The sequence below is a fragment of the Mus pahari genome, chromosome 14 (assembly GCF_900095145.1).
Source record: "Mus pahari chromosome 14, PAHARI_EIJ_v1.1, whole genome shotgun sequence".
Taxonomy (NCBI): domain Eukaryota; kingdom Metazoa; phylum Chordata; class Mammalia; order Rodentia; family Muridae; genus Mus; species Mus pahari.
Window position 1 is genome coordinate 21,432,087 of NC_034603.1, and position 16,953 is coordinate 21,449,039.

A 16,953-nucleotide genomic window follows, 5' to 3' on the forward strand; every position below is an offset into this window, starting at 1 on the left:
AGAGAGAGAGAGAGAGAGAGAGAGAGAGAGAGAGAGAGAGAGAGAGAGAGATATGTGTGGTACGTGCTATGAACTGTTTCCGTTTCCTTCCACCATCTGGTGTCAGGGATGGAACTTAGATTGTCAGGCTTGGCAACAAGCACCTTTTAGCCATCTCACAAGCCCTCACTTTTTTTTTTTAGGGCAAAAACTAGTTTTGAGCATGTTTATATGTGTGTGTGTGTATGTGAAGGGTGCACATCCTGTGCTTTTGGGTGTGGAAACTGGGGTCTATATTAGTGTCTTCCTCTATTGTTCACCCCCCACCCCCCACCCCACCCCCCGATTGAATTTTTCTGTGTAGACTTGGCTCTCCTGGAACTTGCTCTGTAGACCAGGGTGGTCTTGAATTCAGATATAACTGCCTCTGCCTCCCAAGTGCTGGAATGTGTGCCACTACTGCCCAGCTGTCATTTACTTTTTTTGTTGTTGTTTTTTGGTTTTTGGTTTTGTTTTGGTTTTTTTTTTGAGACAGGGTTTCTCTGTGTAACCCTGGCTGTCCTGGAACTCACTTTGTAGACCAGGCCAGGCTGGCCTCAAACTTAGAAATCCGCCTGCCTCTGCCTCCCGAGTGCTGGGATTAAAGGCGTGCACCACCATGCCTGGCTACATTTCTGTTTTTTAATGTTGACAATTTGTTCTTTTCTGATAACTTTCTAGAGTTTGTTTTCTTAATCTCATCAGTTTTCCCCTAGTTTTTCTTTTATCATTTCTATCATAATTTTTTATGCTTTTTCTTCTGCCTTCATTTTAAATTTTTTTTTCCATGAAGTGGTAAGTAACATCATTAAAGTGTGTTTTTTCTTACTTTTTTATGTTAATATTCTTTTAAACAAGGACCACAAATTTTAATATTTTGTACTTTAATTACCTTTTTACTGTTTATTTTCACATTTTTTTTATATGTTCTATAGTTCTCAAGTACTTGAGAGATTTTTTTTTTCCACATGTTACTGATTTGTGGATTTGTTTGGGCCAGAAAGTCTAGGAACTAGGGTTTATAGATTTGTTTCTGATGTTTCTAGAAAATTTCAAGTTTATATCTGTGTAAACAGTAGGGCCATACTCATAGGTCATGTATGCTCAGCCCTGAAAATTGGTTCATTGTGCTGGGTGGTGGTAATGGTGGCTGTGGTGGTGGTGGTGGTGGTGGCAGTAGCAGCAACGCATGCCTTTAATCCCAGCACGTGGAAAGCAAAGGCAGATGGATCCCTGAGTTTGAGGCCATCCATCCTGGTGTACAGAGTGAGTTCCAGGATGGCCAAGGCTATATGGAGAATGTCTCCCACTCCCAAAAGGTTCTTTGCTATTTTAACATTTTTATTTGAAAATAGCTTTATATAAAGGAGTATTATCTCATGTAAATAGCCTCCCAGTAAATGTTGTTAATGGTGCTGGAATTACTGTTTCTGACGAGAAACTGGAATGGGGTCTCTTTCCCCTTCCCATGTCCCTTTAATTTTCTCTGTACTACTCTTTCCCCAACCCTACCCAACTCAGCTTTTATGTCCTAGGCTGGCCTCAGACTCTCTGTACCCAAGAACGACCTTGAAGGTCTGATCCTCTTGCCACAGTCGTCCAAGTGTTAGATTGTATGTCCCACCATGCCTGGCTTATTATCTTTAATCAGTATTAAATAAAGAAGATAAAAATCCCCCCTCCTATGCAGTTAGCATTCATTTGCTTGGCATTCCTTTCTGTTCTTGAGCTTTCTATCTGGTGCCAGTTCTTTCTTTTCTTTTCTTTTTTTTTTTTAAATTATTTTATTTATATAAGTACACTGTAGCTGACTTCAGACACACCAGAAGAGGGCATCAGATTTCATTACGGGTGGTTGTGAGCCACCATGTGGTTGCTGGGATTTGAACTCAGGACCTTCAGTAGAACAGTCGGTGCTCTTACCTGCTGAGCCATCTCCCCAGCCTGTGCCAGTTCTTTCTATGTTACCTGTTTCCTTCAGTACTTTTTTGCTGTATACCTAAAACAATTTTTGTGAGTGTGTGTGTGTGTGTGTGTGTGTGTGTGTGTGTAGTGGGAAATATTATCTTGCTTTGTTATCCAGCCTGGCCCCAGAATTCCTGGGGTATCAAGTTATCCCCCCCATGTCACCCCCCCCCCCAGCTTCTCAAGCTTTCTGGGACTATTGGCAAACACCACAGTGCTTGACTGTTTTGTTTGTTTAAATAGGGCCTCACTACAGAGCCCAGGGTGACCTGGACCACAATGTCCTCCTGCTTCTGCTACCTCTGGGATTCAAGTATTACCATGTCCCCCCCTCCAATCCCTGTTATAGAACTCTAACTTGTAGATGTTTTGGCTTGAATAATCTGTATGTATGTTATTTTTTTCTTGTACTTGAGGTTTATTGAGCTTGGAATTGTGATTTATAGTTTCTACCAAGTTAGTAAAACCTTTGCTGTTATTTACAGCACTCATATTCTTTTCTGTTTTCTTCCTTCTTCCTGCTTCAAGGACTGGTATTACATAATGCAGTCTTTTGTTGCCCCATTTTATATTGTTTTATTGCTATACTGTAAGGTTCTGCAGTATCTTATATGCTGTTGGTCTCAGTTAATGTAATATGATTTCAGATATAGTTCGCACTTCTAAATTTCTGTTTTTATTTGTTTAACAGAGTTAAGTTCTATTCCAAGCATTAAATTTGACAGCCATTCTTGTTGATGACAACCTTTTTCAAAAAGTTTTTAGTTTGTTTGCTTGCTTTTTAGATAGGGTCTTTTTACTATGTAAGAAATACACCTGCATCTGTGTCCCAAGTGCTAGGATTAGAGATGACACTACACCCATCCACAAACCTTTTTAATAGAGAGCTATAGCAAAATGATTACAGAGCTACTGGGAGATGGTGGATGTATAAAAGATGATTGCCTTCTAAAGCACATTTCTATAAATGGTACCAGACAAATATGGTAGAAGCAACATGTTATGTTGAGAGTGATTTTACAAGATAAAATATTGTCATATTTATATGATGAGCATAATGATGTGTTCAAAAGGAGAAATTAACTGATACATGGAAAGGAGATGGCAACCTTGGAAAGTTTTACATTTTTTAAAAATAAGATTTGGTCAGAGTTAGACAGTAGCCTTTGAATCTGAGCACAACTAGCATCCTTTGTTGCAGGAAAGAGGCAGAATACTTGAGTGTAGTTGGGGTAACATGTTAGGTTTTCTAGTTTTAGTCTAGAGGCCATAGAAACTTGCTTTTTGGCAGTGGCCTCTGGGCAGTTTTCTGGGTGCTATAGGCAAAACACTACATGGTTTAGATACTGTTTCTCTTTAACTAAAAGAGATATTTAAATACAAAGCAAAGAGCTGGAGAGATGCCTCTTGCTATCCCAGAGGACTAGATAACAACTTCCTTTAATAATTCCGGATCCAGGGGATCTTACGTTTTTTTCTGGCCTCCATGGCTCCCAGGCATTCAAATGGTCTATAAATATACATGCAGATAAAACACTTATAAACACAAAAATAATAACTTTCTTTCCTGGTTGCTTTTGGTCAATGTTTTATCATGGCAACTGTCTTAGGGTTTTACTGCTGTGAACAGACACCATGACCAAGGCAGCTCTTATAAAGAACAACATTTAATTGCGGCTGGCTTACAGGTTTAGAGGTTCAGTCCATTATCATCAAGGCGGGAGCATGGCAGCATCTGGGCAGGCATGGTGCAGGAGGAGCTGAGAGTTCTACATCTTTATCTGAAGGCTGCTAGCAGAAAACTGACTTCCAGGCAATTCGGATGAGGGTATTAAAGCCCACACCCACAGTGACACACCTACTCCAAAAAGGTCACACCTCCTAATTGTGCCACTCCCTGGCTCCTATAAATTTGTTCAAATACATGAGTCTATTGGGGGCCATACCTAGCCATAGCATAGTAAAAGTATATTTAGTCCAACTGCAAAAGTCCCCATAGTCTATAGCAGTCTCAACAGTGTTAAAAGCCCAAAGTCCAAAGTCTCTTCTGAGATTGATCCTATCACTTAACTGCAACCTCCTAAAACAAGACAGGAAATCAGCTGGGCAAACTTCTAACTCTGCATCTTCATGTTCTCATGTCAAAGTGATTTTCAGATCTCCACTCCTTTTTCATCTTTGATCACTGCAATAAAGTTCTTTCCTCTGGGCTAGTTCCACTCCCTGTTAGCAGCTTTCCTAGGCAGGTATCCCATGGTTCTGGCACTTTTAACATCTTTGAGTCTCCAAGGCAACTTCAACTTCACAGCTTCTTGTTCCAATGTCTGGGATCTACACATGATCTTCTGGTTTCCTCCAAAGGGCTTGGGTCACATCTCCAGCTCTGCCCTCTGTAGCATTCTAGGCTCTGGTTGACTCCACTCCATTGCTGCTGCTGTTCTTGGTGATCATCCCATGGTACGGGCATCTTGAATACTCTGGGGTCTTCCACTGCAACTAGGCTCCATCAGTCGTCTCTAAGAGGCTCTCTTCATGGTGCCAAGCCTCAACTTCTTTACATGACCCCTGCAATCCTAGGTCGTCAACTACAACTGAGGCTGCACCTTCACCAATGGCCTTCCATGGCCTCTCATAGTGCCACACCTCAACTGTTCTTCATGACTCCTTCATGCCTTTAAAACTAGTACCACCTGGGTGATTCTTACACATTACTGAGTACAACTGCAACATGAAGTATAACCTTGGCTATCTCTGGAACATACGTTCTTTGTGTTCTCAGAAAACACTTCCTAGATTTCACATCAGTGATGCTGGTCTCTTCTTAATCACTGCTAATTTCTAAGCTCCAGCTAACTAGCATCAATTGTTCCAGTAGTCTCCTCCTCTTGACTATAAAACCAGAGCCAAATGCGTGAAGCTGCTGAGTTCTGCTGCTCCCTGGGGTTGCAACATGCCCCCCCCCCTTGTTCTATTATATTATCATCAGCTTTCTCTTTTTGATGAATTTATTCTCTGCCTAAGCTTGGTTATCCCAGAACTTGCTCTGTAGACTAACTTTGAACTTAGAGATCTACATGTCTATCTCCTAAACCCTGGGATTAAAGGTCCACCACGCCTGGATTTAAGTTTTTCTCTACTTGGAACTTGCTTTGTACTAGGCTTGCCATGAACTTAGAATTCTGCTTTCCTTTGCCTCCTGAGATTAAAGGCTTGTACTACTATGCCAGGACCTGAATTTAGCTGGGTAGGATCTTGTGCCAAGGTCACTGTGATGGTCTGTATATTCTTGGGCCAGGGTGTGGCACCATTTGGAGGTGTGGCCTTGTTGGAATAGGTGTGACCCGGTTGGAGTAGGTGTGTCACTGTGGGTGTGGGCTTAAGATCCTCACCCTAATTTCCTGAAAGTCAGTCTTCCACTAGCAGCCTTTGGATGAAGATGTAGAACTCAGCTCCTCCTGCACCATGCCTGCCTGGATGCTGTCATGCTCCCACCTTGATGGTAATGGACTGAACCTCTGAATCTGTAAACCAGCCCCAATTAAATGTTGTTTTTTTATAAGACTTGCCTTGGTTATGGTGTCTGTTCACAGCAGTAAAACCGTAATAAATACAGTCACCATTCCCTTAATTCAATTTAATATCCTTGAACACAGGATCTAGCTCCATTTCATTTCCTGGTGCCCCTTTAATACTCACAAGATTTATATTTTTCCTTTCAAAGCTTGCTATGCTTGTTCAAAACACTCTTCATAAGACTCAACCAGAGAACAAAATCTCTGCTGAGCTTGTGTTTTGGTTTTGGTTTTGGTTTTGGTTTAGTTTTGTTTTTTTGTTTGTTTGTTTTGTTTTGAGACAGGATTTCTCTGTGTAGCCCTGGCTGTCCTGGAACTCACTTTGTAGACCAGGCTGGCCTCGAACTCAGAAATCCGCCTGCCTCTGCCTCCCGAGTGCTGGGATTAAAGGAGTGCGCCACCATCGCCTGGCATCTGCTGAACTTTTTTGAGACTTCCTTTGTTAATGCAATTAATATAAATCTCTTTACCTTAGCTTCATATAGATCTTTAGACAAGGGCAATAAGCAGCCACATTCTTCATCAAAATACCACAACAGTCTCTAGGCCACATACTGAAATTCTTCTCCACTGAAACCTCTTGGGTCAAGTCTACACTGTTCAAGTCATTCTTAGCAACAAAGTCCTCCATATTCCTACTAGGATACCCCATTAAGCCCAATTTAAAGCATTCTACTGCTTTTCAAATCCAAAGTCCCACAACCCTTATTCTTCCAAATAAAAGCATGGTCAGGCCTATCACAGCAACACCCCACTTCTGGTAAGAACTTCTGTCTGAGTTAGGGTTTTCCTGCTGTGAATAGCCACCATGACCAAGGCAAGAATTCTCTACTAAATGCAAAGTCATTAAGATTTGGCACTATTTTCTTTAGCCTTTACATTAACTTTATTCTTTTGCCTGTGTCTCTTTGATTATCTTGACACAATTTGTTGAAAAGGTTATTTTTTCATTGAATGATCCTGGCATCCTTTTTGAAAATGAGTTGACTTCTTTTTAACAGCAAATATATATTTAGTTTTCTTATTATTTTGGTTGTTCTTTCCCAGAAAATTCTGTCATTAAGAGAAGATTTTGTTTATTTTTTGTTTTGTTTGGTTTTTCGAGACAGGGTTTCTCTGTGTAGCCCTGGCTGTACTGAAACTCACTCTGTATGTAGACCAGATTGGCCTCAAACTCAAATTTACCTGCCTCTGCCTCCCAAGTGCTGGAATTAAAGGCTTGTGCTACCACTGCCTGGCTGAAAGAATATTTTTAAGTAGTCTTTTTTAATGGATCTGTCTATAAGTTTAGCATTATATCTTTCAGTGTACATTTTGTATATGAAGTTATGTTTCTGTTTTACTAAAACTTCTCTAGTACCAGGTTCTGTACTATTAAAGAGCTTTTTTTTTTTTTTTTCAAAGTGTATGCTCATCGTGGGGGAGGCAAAAGCAGGATGATCTCTGAATTTGAGGGCATCCTGGTCTACATAAAGTTTCAGATCAGCCCAAGCTTCATATTGAGACCCTATCTGAAAAGCAAATAAATAATCGTTCTTTACAAGCTATTGGATTATAAGAAACTAGGGACAGAAAGTAATAGGGAAGGGAATAGAATGGCATGGCATGGGACACCCATGCGGGAGCTGTGTTTTCTTGGTAGAGATGTAATATATTTTGAATGTATTATAGATGCCACAGTTATTTTTATTTAGGTTGTTTTGTTGTTGTTGTTGTTGTTTTTGAGACAGGCTCTTAGATAGCACAGGCTATCCTTAAATTCACAATGTGGCTCAGTGTAACCTTTAGTTTCCAGTTTTTCAGCCTCTACCTACCAAGTACTGGCATTATAGTTATAAGCCACATTTAGATTATAGGGCTTTGGGGATTGAACCCAGGGTTCATGCATGCTAGACAAGTATCAAATGAGTTAGATCCCTAGCTCTAGCTCTTTTTTTTTTTTTTTTTTTTTCCCCTTTAAATTAAGTCTTTTCTTTCCTCTGGGATTGAACCCAGGACCTTGAGTATAATAAGCAAATGCTGTCTACTACTTATTCACATTTGTAGTCCAAGCACTTTCTCAAGACCAAGAATTAAAGATGTAGCTTTGTTTTTTTGGGTTTGTTTGTTTTGTTTTTTTTTTTTTTTTTTTTTTTTTTTTTTTTTTTTTTTTTCGAGACAGGGTTTCTGTATAGCCCCGGCTGTCCTGGAACTCACTTTGTAGACCAGGCTGGCCTCGATAAAGATGTAGTTTTGTAAGTATNTTTGTAGTCCAAGCACTTTCTCAAGACCAAGAATTAAAGATGTAGCTTTGTTTTTTTGGGTTTGTTTGTTTTGTTTTTTTTTTTTTTTTTTTTTTTTTTTTTTTTTTTTTTTTGTTTTTTGTTTTTTCGAGACAGGGTTTCTGTATAGCCCCGGCTGTCCTGGAACTCACTTTGTAGACCAGGCTGGCCTCGATAAAGATGTAGTTTTGTAAGTATGTGTGTGTACGTGGTCTATGCCAGCAGGCTCAGGTACCCAAGAGGGCTGTGAGAGGGTGGCTTATCTTTTGAAGCTGAAATTACAGTGGGTTGTGACCTGTCCAACATGGATGCCAACCAAGTACTGAACTCAATCCTCAGGAAGAGGAGCTTAACACTGGAACATCTTTCTAGCCCCAAGACCAACAATCTTGAAATTATATGAACTTGCTAGATCTCTGAATTAGATTATGAGTATCATGGATGCTGCTGGAAAGAAATGGAGACTCTTGGGTGGTTTTTTACTATTTCCATAAGCTCTAATAATCTGTGTAGATGGGATCATCACATTCCTCCAGTATTTTCTCTTTCATATATGGTGAAGTATTTTTATCACTTGGAGCTTTCCTCACTAATAGATCTTTTTCTTATACCATCACTTTGTATAACTTCATGTTCCTTTCTCTTAGGAGTCTCAACAGTCTAACTTTGGCTCTGGAGAACAAAGTAAGTATTTCTTTTCTTGTTGATTTTCAAATTAACCTATTTATTGGGTATTTTATTCATATAGCCATACCTTATAGTGCTTCCTAATGGTTTTTATATGTGTCTTACCCTGATTTTATGATCTGGTAAATAACAATCTGAGTTCAGTCTTTTTTTAATTTAAAGATTGATTGATGGATTGTGAATACACTGTTGCTGTTTTCAGATATACCAGAAGAGGGCATCAGATCCCATTACAGATGGTTGTGAGTCACCATGTGGTTGCTGGGAATTGAACTCAGGACCTCTGGAAGAGCAGTCTGTGCTTTTAACCTCTGAGCCATCTCTCCAGCCCCTAAGCTCGGTCTTAAGAAAACTTAAGAACTGTAGGTCATTAAAGATGAAAATAAGCTGGGCATAGTAGTGCTTGCCTTTAATCCCTCCTTGTACTTAGGAGCCAGAGGCAGGCAAATACTAGGAGTTTAAGGTCAACCTGCTCTACATAGTGAGCTCCAGGCTAGCCAGGGCTGTGTAAAGAGACCCTGTCTCAAGAACAAAATAAACTTACTTATTTGAACTAACAGTTAGAATTTCATAAAATCAATTTGGTGGGTACCAAATGAAGTAAGAACCATTCTCTACCTTCCCACTTCCTTCATGGTATCGGTTTTGTGGTGATAAAACTGTAGATAGGAATGGCTGTGTTAGCGCTTACCACACTTAGGATTTCTAGCTAGGGTTTCTATGTATTCCTTACTTATTCTTCCTGAGTCTTCTGGTCTGGATAAAGAGAAAGCCTGGGTTCCTCTGCAGCCTCCTTGTCACCTCCACTCTTCACTTATCAGACTCTTGGGGAAGATGGCTGTAGAGAGTATGTGCACTAAGAAGTGTGTAGATTGACACTGGTGAGGTCAGCCATTGCAGATGTCTGAGTGTTACCATGAGGCTCTGGAACAAATATATTCTAGGAACAACCACTTATGAGATAGATTTACGCTGACTTAAAAGTATTCTGAAAGATGTACAAAAATTTGACCTTTTGCTAGTTGTGTGTATGTTCTTTTTTTGTTTTTTTTTTTGTTTTTGTTTTTGTTTTTGTTTTTCAGGACAGGGTTTCCCTAGCTGGCCTCGAACTCAGAAATCCGCCTGCCTCTGCCTCCCAAGTGCTGGGATTAAAGGCGTGAGCCACCACGCCCGGCTGTGTGTATGTTCTTAATGCAAGAGACGAAACAAGAATTTATCTATGTTTACTTATTTATCATGTGTATAGGAGGCATAGGAAAGCTATAGTACACATCTGGAGGTCACAAGAAAACTTACAGCAGTCAAATTTTACATCTGTATGGCTATTTAGTTCTACCTTAGAGCTGTAGCTACAGATAAATTAAAGGAAAATGACAGGTTTGGTTCTTTTTTTTTGTTTTTGAGATTGGATTTCTCTGTGTAGCCCTGGCTGTCCTGGAACTTATGCTATAGACCAGGCTGGTCTTGAACTCACAGAGATCTGTCTGCCCCTGCCTCCTTCATGCTGAGATTAAAGACATTCACCACTGCTGTCTGGGTCTGACGGTGGTTTTTAAAGCAAACTCAATAAGTAGCCCAAGCTGACTTGGTACTCAGAGATCCCCCTGCCTCGGTCTCTGTCTCTGAATGCTAGAGTTACAGGAGTGTATCACCACACCCAGCTCTGAGATGCTGACATGCCCCAAAAGAGCTGACTAGAAACCCTAACCTTTTCATTTTCTCTCAAGGATGCCTCCTCCTTACTTTTACCCCACCCTCATTTACTTCCCCAGTGTTTAATTATGGCAAATGGGATCATACATTTCTTCTGATTTGTTAAGACTTGGTACTTTTCACTGGATTTACTCTGTTTATCAATATGTAATTCTAGTTCACTCTTTTAATCATATTAAACCACGTTACATGAAATAATTACAGTTAATTAGCCTCCTACTAGTAGACATATATTTTATTTCCTAGCTTTTGTTGTTAAAGCTGTGCAATTATAATGCTGGATGTGGTGACACATACTTGTAACCCTGACTCTGGGGCAGCCAAGCCAGAAAGATTGCAAGTTCAGGGCCAGTCCAGGCTCTGCAGTGTGAATTTGGGCCAGCCTGGACTGTGTAGTAAGACCCTGTCTCCAAAAAACATGCATAAAGCCATATTATTATGAATATCATGTCCGTATGTATTTCTCCAGATAACTGGACAGATTCCTTTCATTGAACTACTAGATCAATAGCAGCATGGTTACAGTACTAATAAGGTAATGTGAGCACATTGCCTTCTAAAATGGCTGTGGAAGATCATTGCCGGAGGATGCCTGTGTCTTTTGTCCATCTTGTGCAATGTATTATATATATTTGAAGATTGACATTTTGTATAGATATTTTATAATCTAAATAAACAACTCAGTTGCTCACGTCTATATTTTTTTTTGTTTCAGAAAGATACAGTACTGCTAAAACATCAAATGGACACCAGTCAAAATCGTAAGTTTATTGCTTAATGGATGTCTTCTTTTCCTAGAAGGTATCTATAATAGCTGGATATTTATGCTAGAAATATTACTCTTTTGTTTTTTAAATTTTAAATTAGCATGAATTTTGTATGTGTGTATGTATGGAGAGGTATGTGGAAGTCAGAGGACAACTTGTGGGGGTCAGTTCTCTGGGTCTAGAGATTAAGTTCAGGTTGGTGGGTGTAGTGGCAGCCCCCCTTAGCCTCTGAGCCATCTCATTGGACTCTGGTCTTATTGTGAAACCAGAGACATATTTCACTGTTGAGCTACATACATTCCCATGCAGAAACACTAATGTTTCAAGACAGACATAAGCTAACTTTGCCTTTAAGACCATATAGCCTGTGTCCTAAATATTCACTTTTATCATTTAATATAAAACCTGTATAGACTAAAAACACTAACTTTGTTGTTTTGTCTTTTGAGACTGAGTCTCATGTAGTCTGGGCTGTCTTCAAACTCACCACATATAGTCAAAGATGAGTTTTACTTGATCTCTTGCTTCTGCCTCCCAAGTGTTCAGATTATATATAGGCACGTGTTGTTATTCCTCGGTTTTCTCTCCTTTTTGTTGGTGATAGAGATTGAACACAGCATCTTCCACATGTTAGGCAAGTACCATACTACTGAACCATATCTCCAGTCTGATAATATTTTCTTTACAAAACAGCAGTAGAATACTAGCTATGGAAATAAAATGTCTATAATCCTAGCACTCAGAAGGCTGAGTCAGGAGGATTACCATTAATTTAACGCCAACCAAGGCTACAAAGCAAGTTGGATCAATCTGGGCTATGTATAGTAAACTCTTTCTCCAAAACAACCAGCATCTCAAAAAAACAAAGGAAAAGAAAAAACATTAGTGGCCGAGGTCGCCCACAGTTTACACTTAATAAAGAAACTGTGTTGAACATAGGATTCTCCTTAGTAAACTTTCCATTTAGTTACTGAGTGCTGCACACTAAACAACATTGTTTATAATCTTTAAGTTTTCCTATTTTTATTATATTTTGTAGGTAGAATCAGAAATCTGTATCACAGTAGGGGTAGGCTATTAGATGTTAATAAATTACATCTAGAGCTGGGTGTGGTGGCCCACGCCTTTAATCCCAGCACTCGGGAGGCAGAGGCAGGCGGATTTCTGAGTTCGAGGCCAGCCTGGTCTACAGAGTGAGTTCCAGGACAGCCAGGGCTACACAGAGAAACCCTGTCTCGAAAAACCAAAAAAAAAAAAAAATTCCATCTAGAGAGTGATCACCTGGCCACAGTGGTTAGAGCAAGTCGCAAAGGAACAGCCACTGTGTGGCCTCCTGTGCCATAGCCACAGACCTCAGAGTTAACCTCAGTCTAATAGCCTCTTTCATATAACAAAAGGAGGACTGAGAAAGAAATACACTAATAAAAACACATCCCATATACTTCTGAGAAACTCATATATTCCTTTTATCATATCTGTATGCAAAAACTAATAATACATGTCTGCTGTGTATACCATGGACATACCGCTTCAGTTGCTGAGGAAACTAGAATATATGCTGGACCTGGGACAGTGTGGGAAAGGCTTTGACATACTCACATATGTAAACAGGTTCATTGAGCCGCCATTATTAAATCATAAGGGCTGAGAGAATTCAGAGTAAATGCATTTTCCTTACTGAAAATCAGTTATGGATACACTTAGGCCCTTATACAAAAGGGAACTTTCTAAAACTTTCATTTACTGAACTGGTTTTAAAATACTTCTTATATTCTGTAGTCATCTGGTTGCCTTATTTCCAGGTGATTTTTGTGTATGTTTTGAATTGATGGCCAGATTTAGAAATGCAGATTAGTCTTTGAGGGGAGAGTGCAGGTAGTTACTGCAGGGAAAGAAGACTTCTTCCAACTGCCTGGGGACTCAACACACTTTAAAAGGAAAGGTAATGGAACGCCTGCTAATGAGAAAGGAAACACTGTCTAGTACAGGTCTCCCAGACTTCTTGTTAAAGAGTTACTCATGTTTTGTGTTACTCTGATTTTTACGTTTAGTGATTTTAGACTTAGAAAAAAACTTCAATCTTTGACATTACTTTGAAAACAAATTACAGAAATTGTCAGTTTATATATTTTAAATTCAATTTGAATTTTGGTAAAGGGAGACTTAGAAGTTGAAGTTTGAAAATTTGTACATAGTCCTTTCTTACCCCAAACTTTCCTGCTGGTGTCTACTTGTATCCTTAGCCAGGCAATTATGAACCAGAACTCTTGACTCTGGAAATTGTGTTGCGGTTTTCTTTTCTTTTCTTTTTGTTTTTTGGTTTTTCGAGACAGGGTTTCTCTGTGTAGCCCTGGCTGTCCTGGAACTCACTCTGTAGACCAGGCTGGCCTCGAACTCAGAAATCNGCCTGCCTCTGCCTCCCGAGGTGTTGTGGTTTTCAAAATTATCCAACTGCTAGAAGTTACTCAGGTCCCTCTCTTTGTGGATTATTGGAGACAAAGAAGAAATTGCTTGATGCTTTGACTTTATCTTGCTTCTCTTTAGGAGTCTTATCTAGTGGACCAAACCTCTATTAACGTATATGTGTACAATTTTGTAACAGGAATGTGTATATGAGTTTAACTAGAAAACAAAATTGAATGTTTTACTTGTGGAGCCGCAGTGGAGCCAGCAGTTCTTCTGTTCCTAATATGCCCACTGCTATCTTTGCAGAACACTAAATTCTGTTTTCTTTTTTTTCTTTTTTCTTTTTTGGTTTTCTGAGACAGGGTTTCTCTGTATAGCCCTGGTTGTCCTGGAACTCACTCTGTAGACCAGGCTGGCCTCAAACTCAGAAATCCGCCTGCCTCTGCCTCCCAAGTGCTGGGATTAAAGGCATGCGCTACCACTGCCCTCTGTTTTCTTTAAAAGTAATCTTTTGGGCTGGAGAGATGACTCAGCAGTTTAAGAGCATTGACTGCTCTTCTAGTTAATTCCCAGCAACCACATGGTGGCTCACAACCATTTGTAATTGGATCTGGTGCCCTCTTCTGGTGTGTCTGAAGACAGCAATGGTGGTGTACTCATGCATATAACAAATTAAAAATACTTTTTTCAAAAAAAAAAAAAAATTTAGGCTAGGCGGTCATGGCAAATGCCTTTTATGCTAGCATTTAGGAGGCAGAGAGGCAGGCAGATCTCCTAGTTTGAGGACAGCCTCGTCTACAGAGTTACAGGATAGCCAGGGCTACACAGAGATATTCTGTCTTTTATATATATATATAAATTTTTTTCCCCAAGACAGGCTTTTCCTGTGTAAGGCTTGGCTCTCCTAGAACTAGTTCTGTAGGCTAGGCTGACCTAAATTTTTTTTTTTACTACATGGAAAGTTTAACGCTTACAAAAATGGCTGATTTCACCAGGCATGGTGGCGCACGCCTCTAATCCCAGCACTCGGGAGGTAGAGGCAGGCGGATTTCTGTTCGAGGCCAGCCTGGTCTACAAAGTGAGTTCCAGGACAGCCAGGGCTACACGGAGAAACCCTGTCTCGAACCCCCCCCCCCAAAAAAAAGGCTGATTTCCTTTAAAATGTTTTAGTATATTGTGAACAATTCCAAAGAGAGTGTGTATGTGTGTTTCAATTAAATTTATGACTAACACAATGATTATTCCTAGAATATTGATAAATATTTAGTACTCTGGCCTGCCGTGACTTATTAACGCTACTTTCTGCATTTTTTCCTCTAGCATGTTAAAAGATGACTTAAAACTAAGCAGCAGTGAAGACAGTGATGGGGAACAGGTATGACAGTCCTTTATGTTACTGTTTCATTGTGTCTTGGTTTAGGATCCAGTACCTTTTCTTTTTGTTTTTTATTTTTTTCGAGACAGGGTTTCTCTCTGTAGCCCTGGCTGTCCTGGAACTCACTCTGTAGACCAGGCTGGCCTCAAACTCAGAAACCCGCCTGCCTCTGCCTCCCAAGTGCTGGGATTAAAGGCGTGAGCCACCACTGCCTGGAACCTTTTCTGTTTTATAAGCTTTCTGACACTGGATGATTGTTGCCTTCTGTAATGTCTTTGAGCTGCTGCTGCTGCTGGTTCTGCTGCTTCTCTTAAATTGATGTTTTATTAATTCTTATTGTGGATCAAAATGTGTTTTTGAAGCAGGAGATTACTTACAAGAAATATTTATGAAGTTTTTTATGAATATTTATTTATTGTATGTAAATACACTGTAGCTGTATTCAGAGACACCAGAAGAGGGCATTCAATCCCATTACAGATGGTTGTGAACCACCATGTGGTTGCCCGGAACTGAACTCAGGACGTATGGAAGAATAGGCAGTGCTCTTAACCACTGAGCTAACTCTCCAGCCCCAGTTTTTTTCTCTCACCCACCCACCTACCTACCTACCTTCCTTCCTTCCTTCCTTCCTTCCTTCCTTCCTTCCTTCCTTCCTTCCTTCCTTCCTTCCTCCCTCCCTCCCCCCCTTTTTCTTTTTTAAGAAAAAAACTAAACATTTTTTTATACCTTTGGCCCCCCTGGAACTGGAATTACAGATGGTTGTGATCACTGTGCGGGGCCCTCTGTTAAAGCAGCCTCTGCTCTTAACTAAGAAACCATCTCTTCTATTTTTATTTTTTTAAGAATTATCCTAGAGATTTTTTTTTTTTTCTTGTTAGTAGTGCTACTGGGCATTGAACTAAGCGAACTCTGCTTTTTTAAGTGAAAACAGGGTCCTAGCTTGTTATTGTTTGTAGTGTTTTGGTTATTGGTTTTGTTATGGGGCAGTTTCATTAAGGCCCAGGTAGCCTCAGATTCATGATCCTGCCTCTGTTTTCTGAGTGCAGTGGTATACTGTATTGTTGTTGTTGTTGTTTTTAATCACTCTATTAAGTAGCTATTAATTCATATGTTAAAGGAACCAACCTTTGTTGTTGTTTTTTTGTTTTTTTTTTTTAGTTCAGACGTTTGTATTATTTAAGTAGAGTATTATTCATAATTTCTTGTGCTTCATTTTTAGGATTGTGATAAGACAATGCCCAGGAGTACACCAGGAAGGTGGGGAGTCCTTTCATTTTGTGGTTTTGTTGTTGTTGGTTTGATGGCTGAGGTTAGATTGATTAACACTGTGGTGGTATCATTAGCAACCTTATAATAATGTCGGTTCTGATGGAGGTTGTATAATTCTGGAAATTAACAAAAATTGATTATATATTCAAACTGGGTGAATTTTAAAATATGTTAAAAGTGAGTATTATTAGCAGAATGGTACACCAGAAACTTTTGGGGGATGTCTACTTCATTTGTAAGTAAGTTTTGGATTCCTTATCTCACATCATTAATAAAGTTGGTTGTCAGATTTACCTGGGGTCTTGTTGCCATCATAAAGGAAACATTTGCCATTTCTGTTTTATCTCCTTCAGTAACTCTGAACCTTCACACCATAACAGTGAGGGAGCAGAGAACTCCAGGGATGACTCGAGCAGCCACAGTGGATCTGAGAGCAGCTCTGGGTCTGACTCAGAGAGTGAGAGCAGCTCCAGTGACAGTGAGGCCAATGAGCCATCGCAGAGTGCATCTCCTGAGGTGAGAGGGAGGGCTGCTGCCACTCAAGCTCTCCTGACAGCCACTCCAGCCGTCACTGTGGATTGTCATCAAAGAGACATGAACCATGTGTCTTATAGAAAGTCTAGACTGTTTGGGTTTACTTATTATTTGAAAAACTCTTTTTTAAAATTAGGATTTGCCTCTTAATAGAAGATTTATGTTATATAGTCACTGTGACTAAAGTGAGTCTTCTGTTGTGTAATTGTGTTGTAGATTGATACAGTGCACCTGAAAATCTCTCCTAACACCTACATCATGTTTACTTTCTAGAATTAAATAATTTGCAATACTGCCTTTTAAGTTGAATTCCTAACTGGAATAATGATTATTTAAAAGCCATTTATTTTTATTTATTTATTTATTTATTTATTTATTTATTT

At 39.6% G+C, this 16,953-nt stretch overlaps 1 protein-coding gene across 6 annotated transcripts in view; it reads left to right on the plus strand.

The window, feature by feature from the left end:
• Aff4 (AF4/FMR2 family member 4) overlaps nt 1-16,953 on the plus strand; it is a 74,530-nt gene that overhangs the window by 33,594 nt on the left and 23,983 nt on the right. For 5 of the 6 annotated variants that reach the window (XM_021213026.2, XM_021213027.2, XM_029546530.1 and 2 more), the window contains 5 exons: nt 8,464-8,500; nt 10,932-10,977; nt 14,710-14,764; nt 15,987-16,024; nt 16,390-16,552. In XM_021213026.2, coding sequence (XP_021068685.1) covers nt 8,464-8,500; nt 10,932-10,977; nt 14,710-14,764; nt 15,987-16,024; nt 16,390-16,552 — 339 coding nt within the window. The remainder of the gene's footprint in view (nt 1-8,463; nt 8,501-10,931; nt 10,978-14,709; nt 14,765-15,986; nt 16,025-16,389; nt 16,553-16,953) is intronic. The other variant, XM_029546533.1, reaches the window with a different exon arrangement.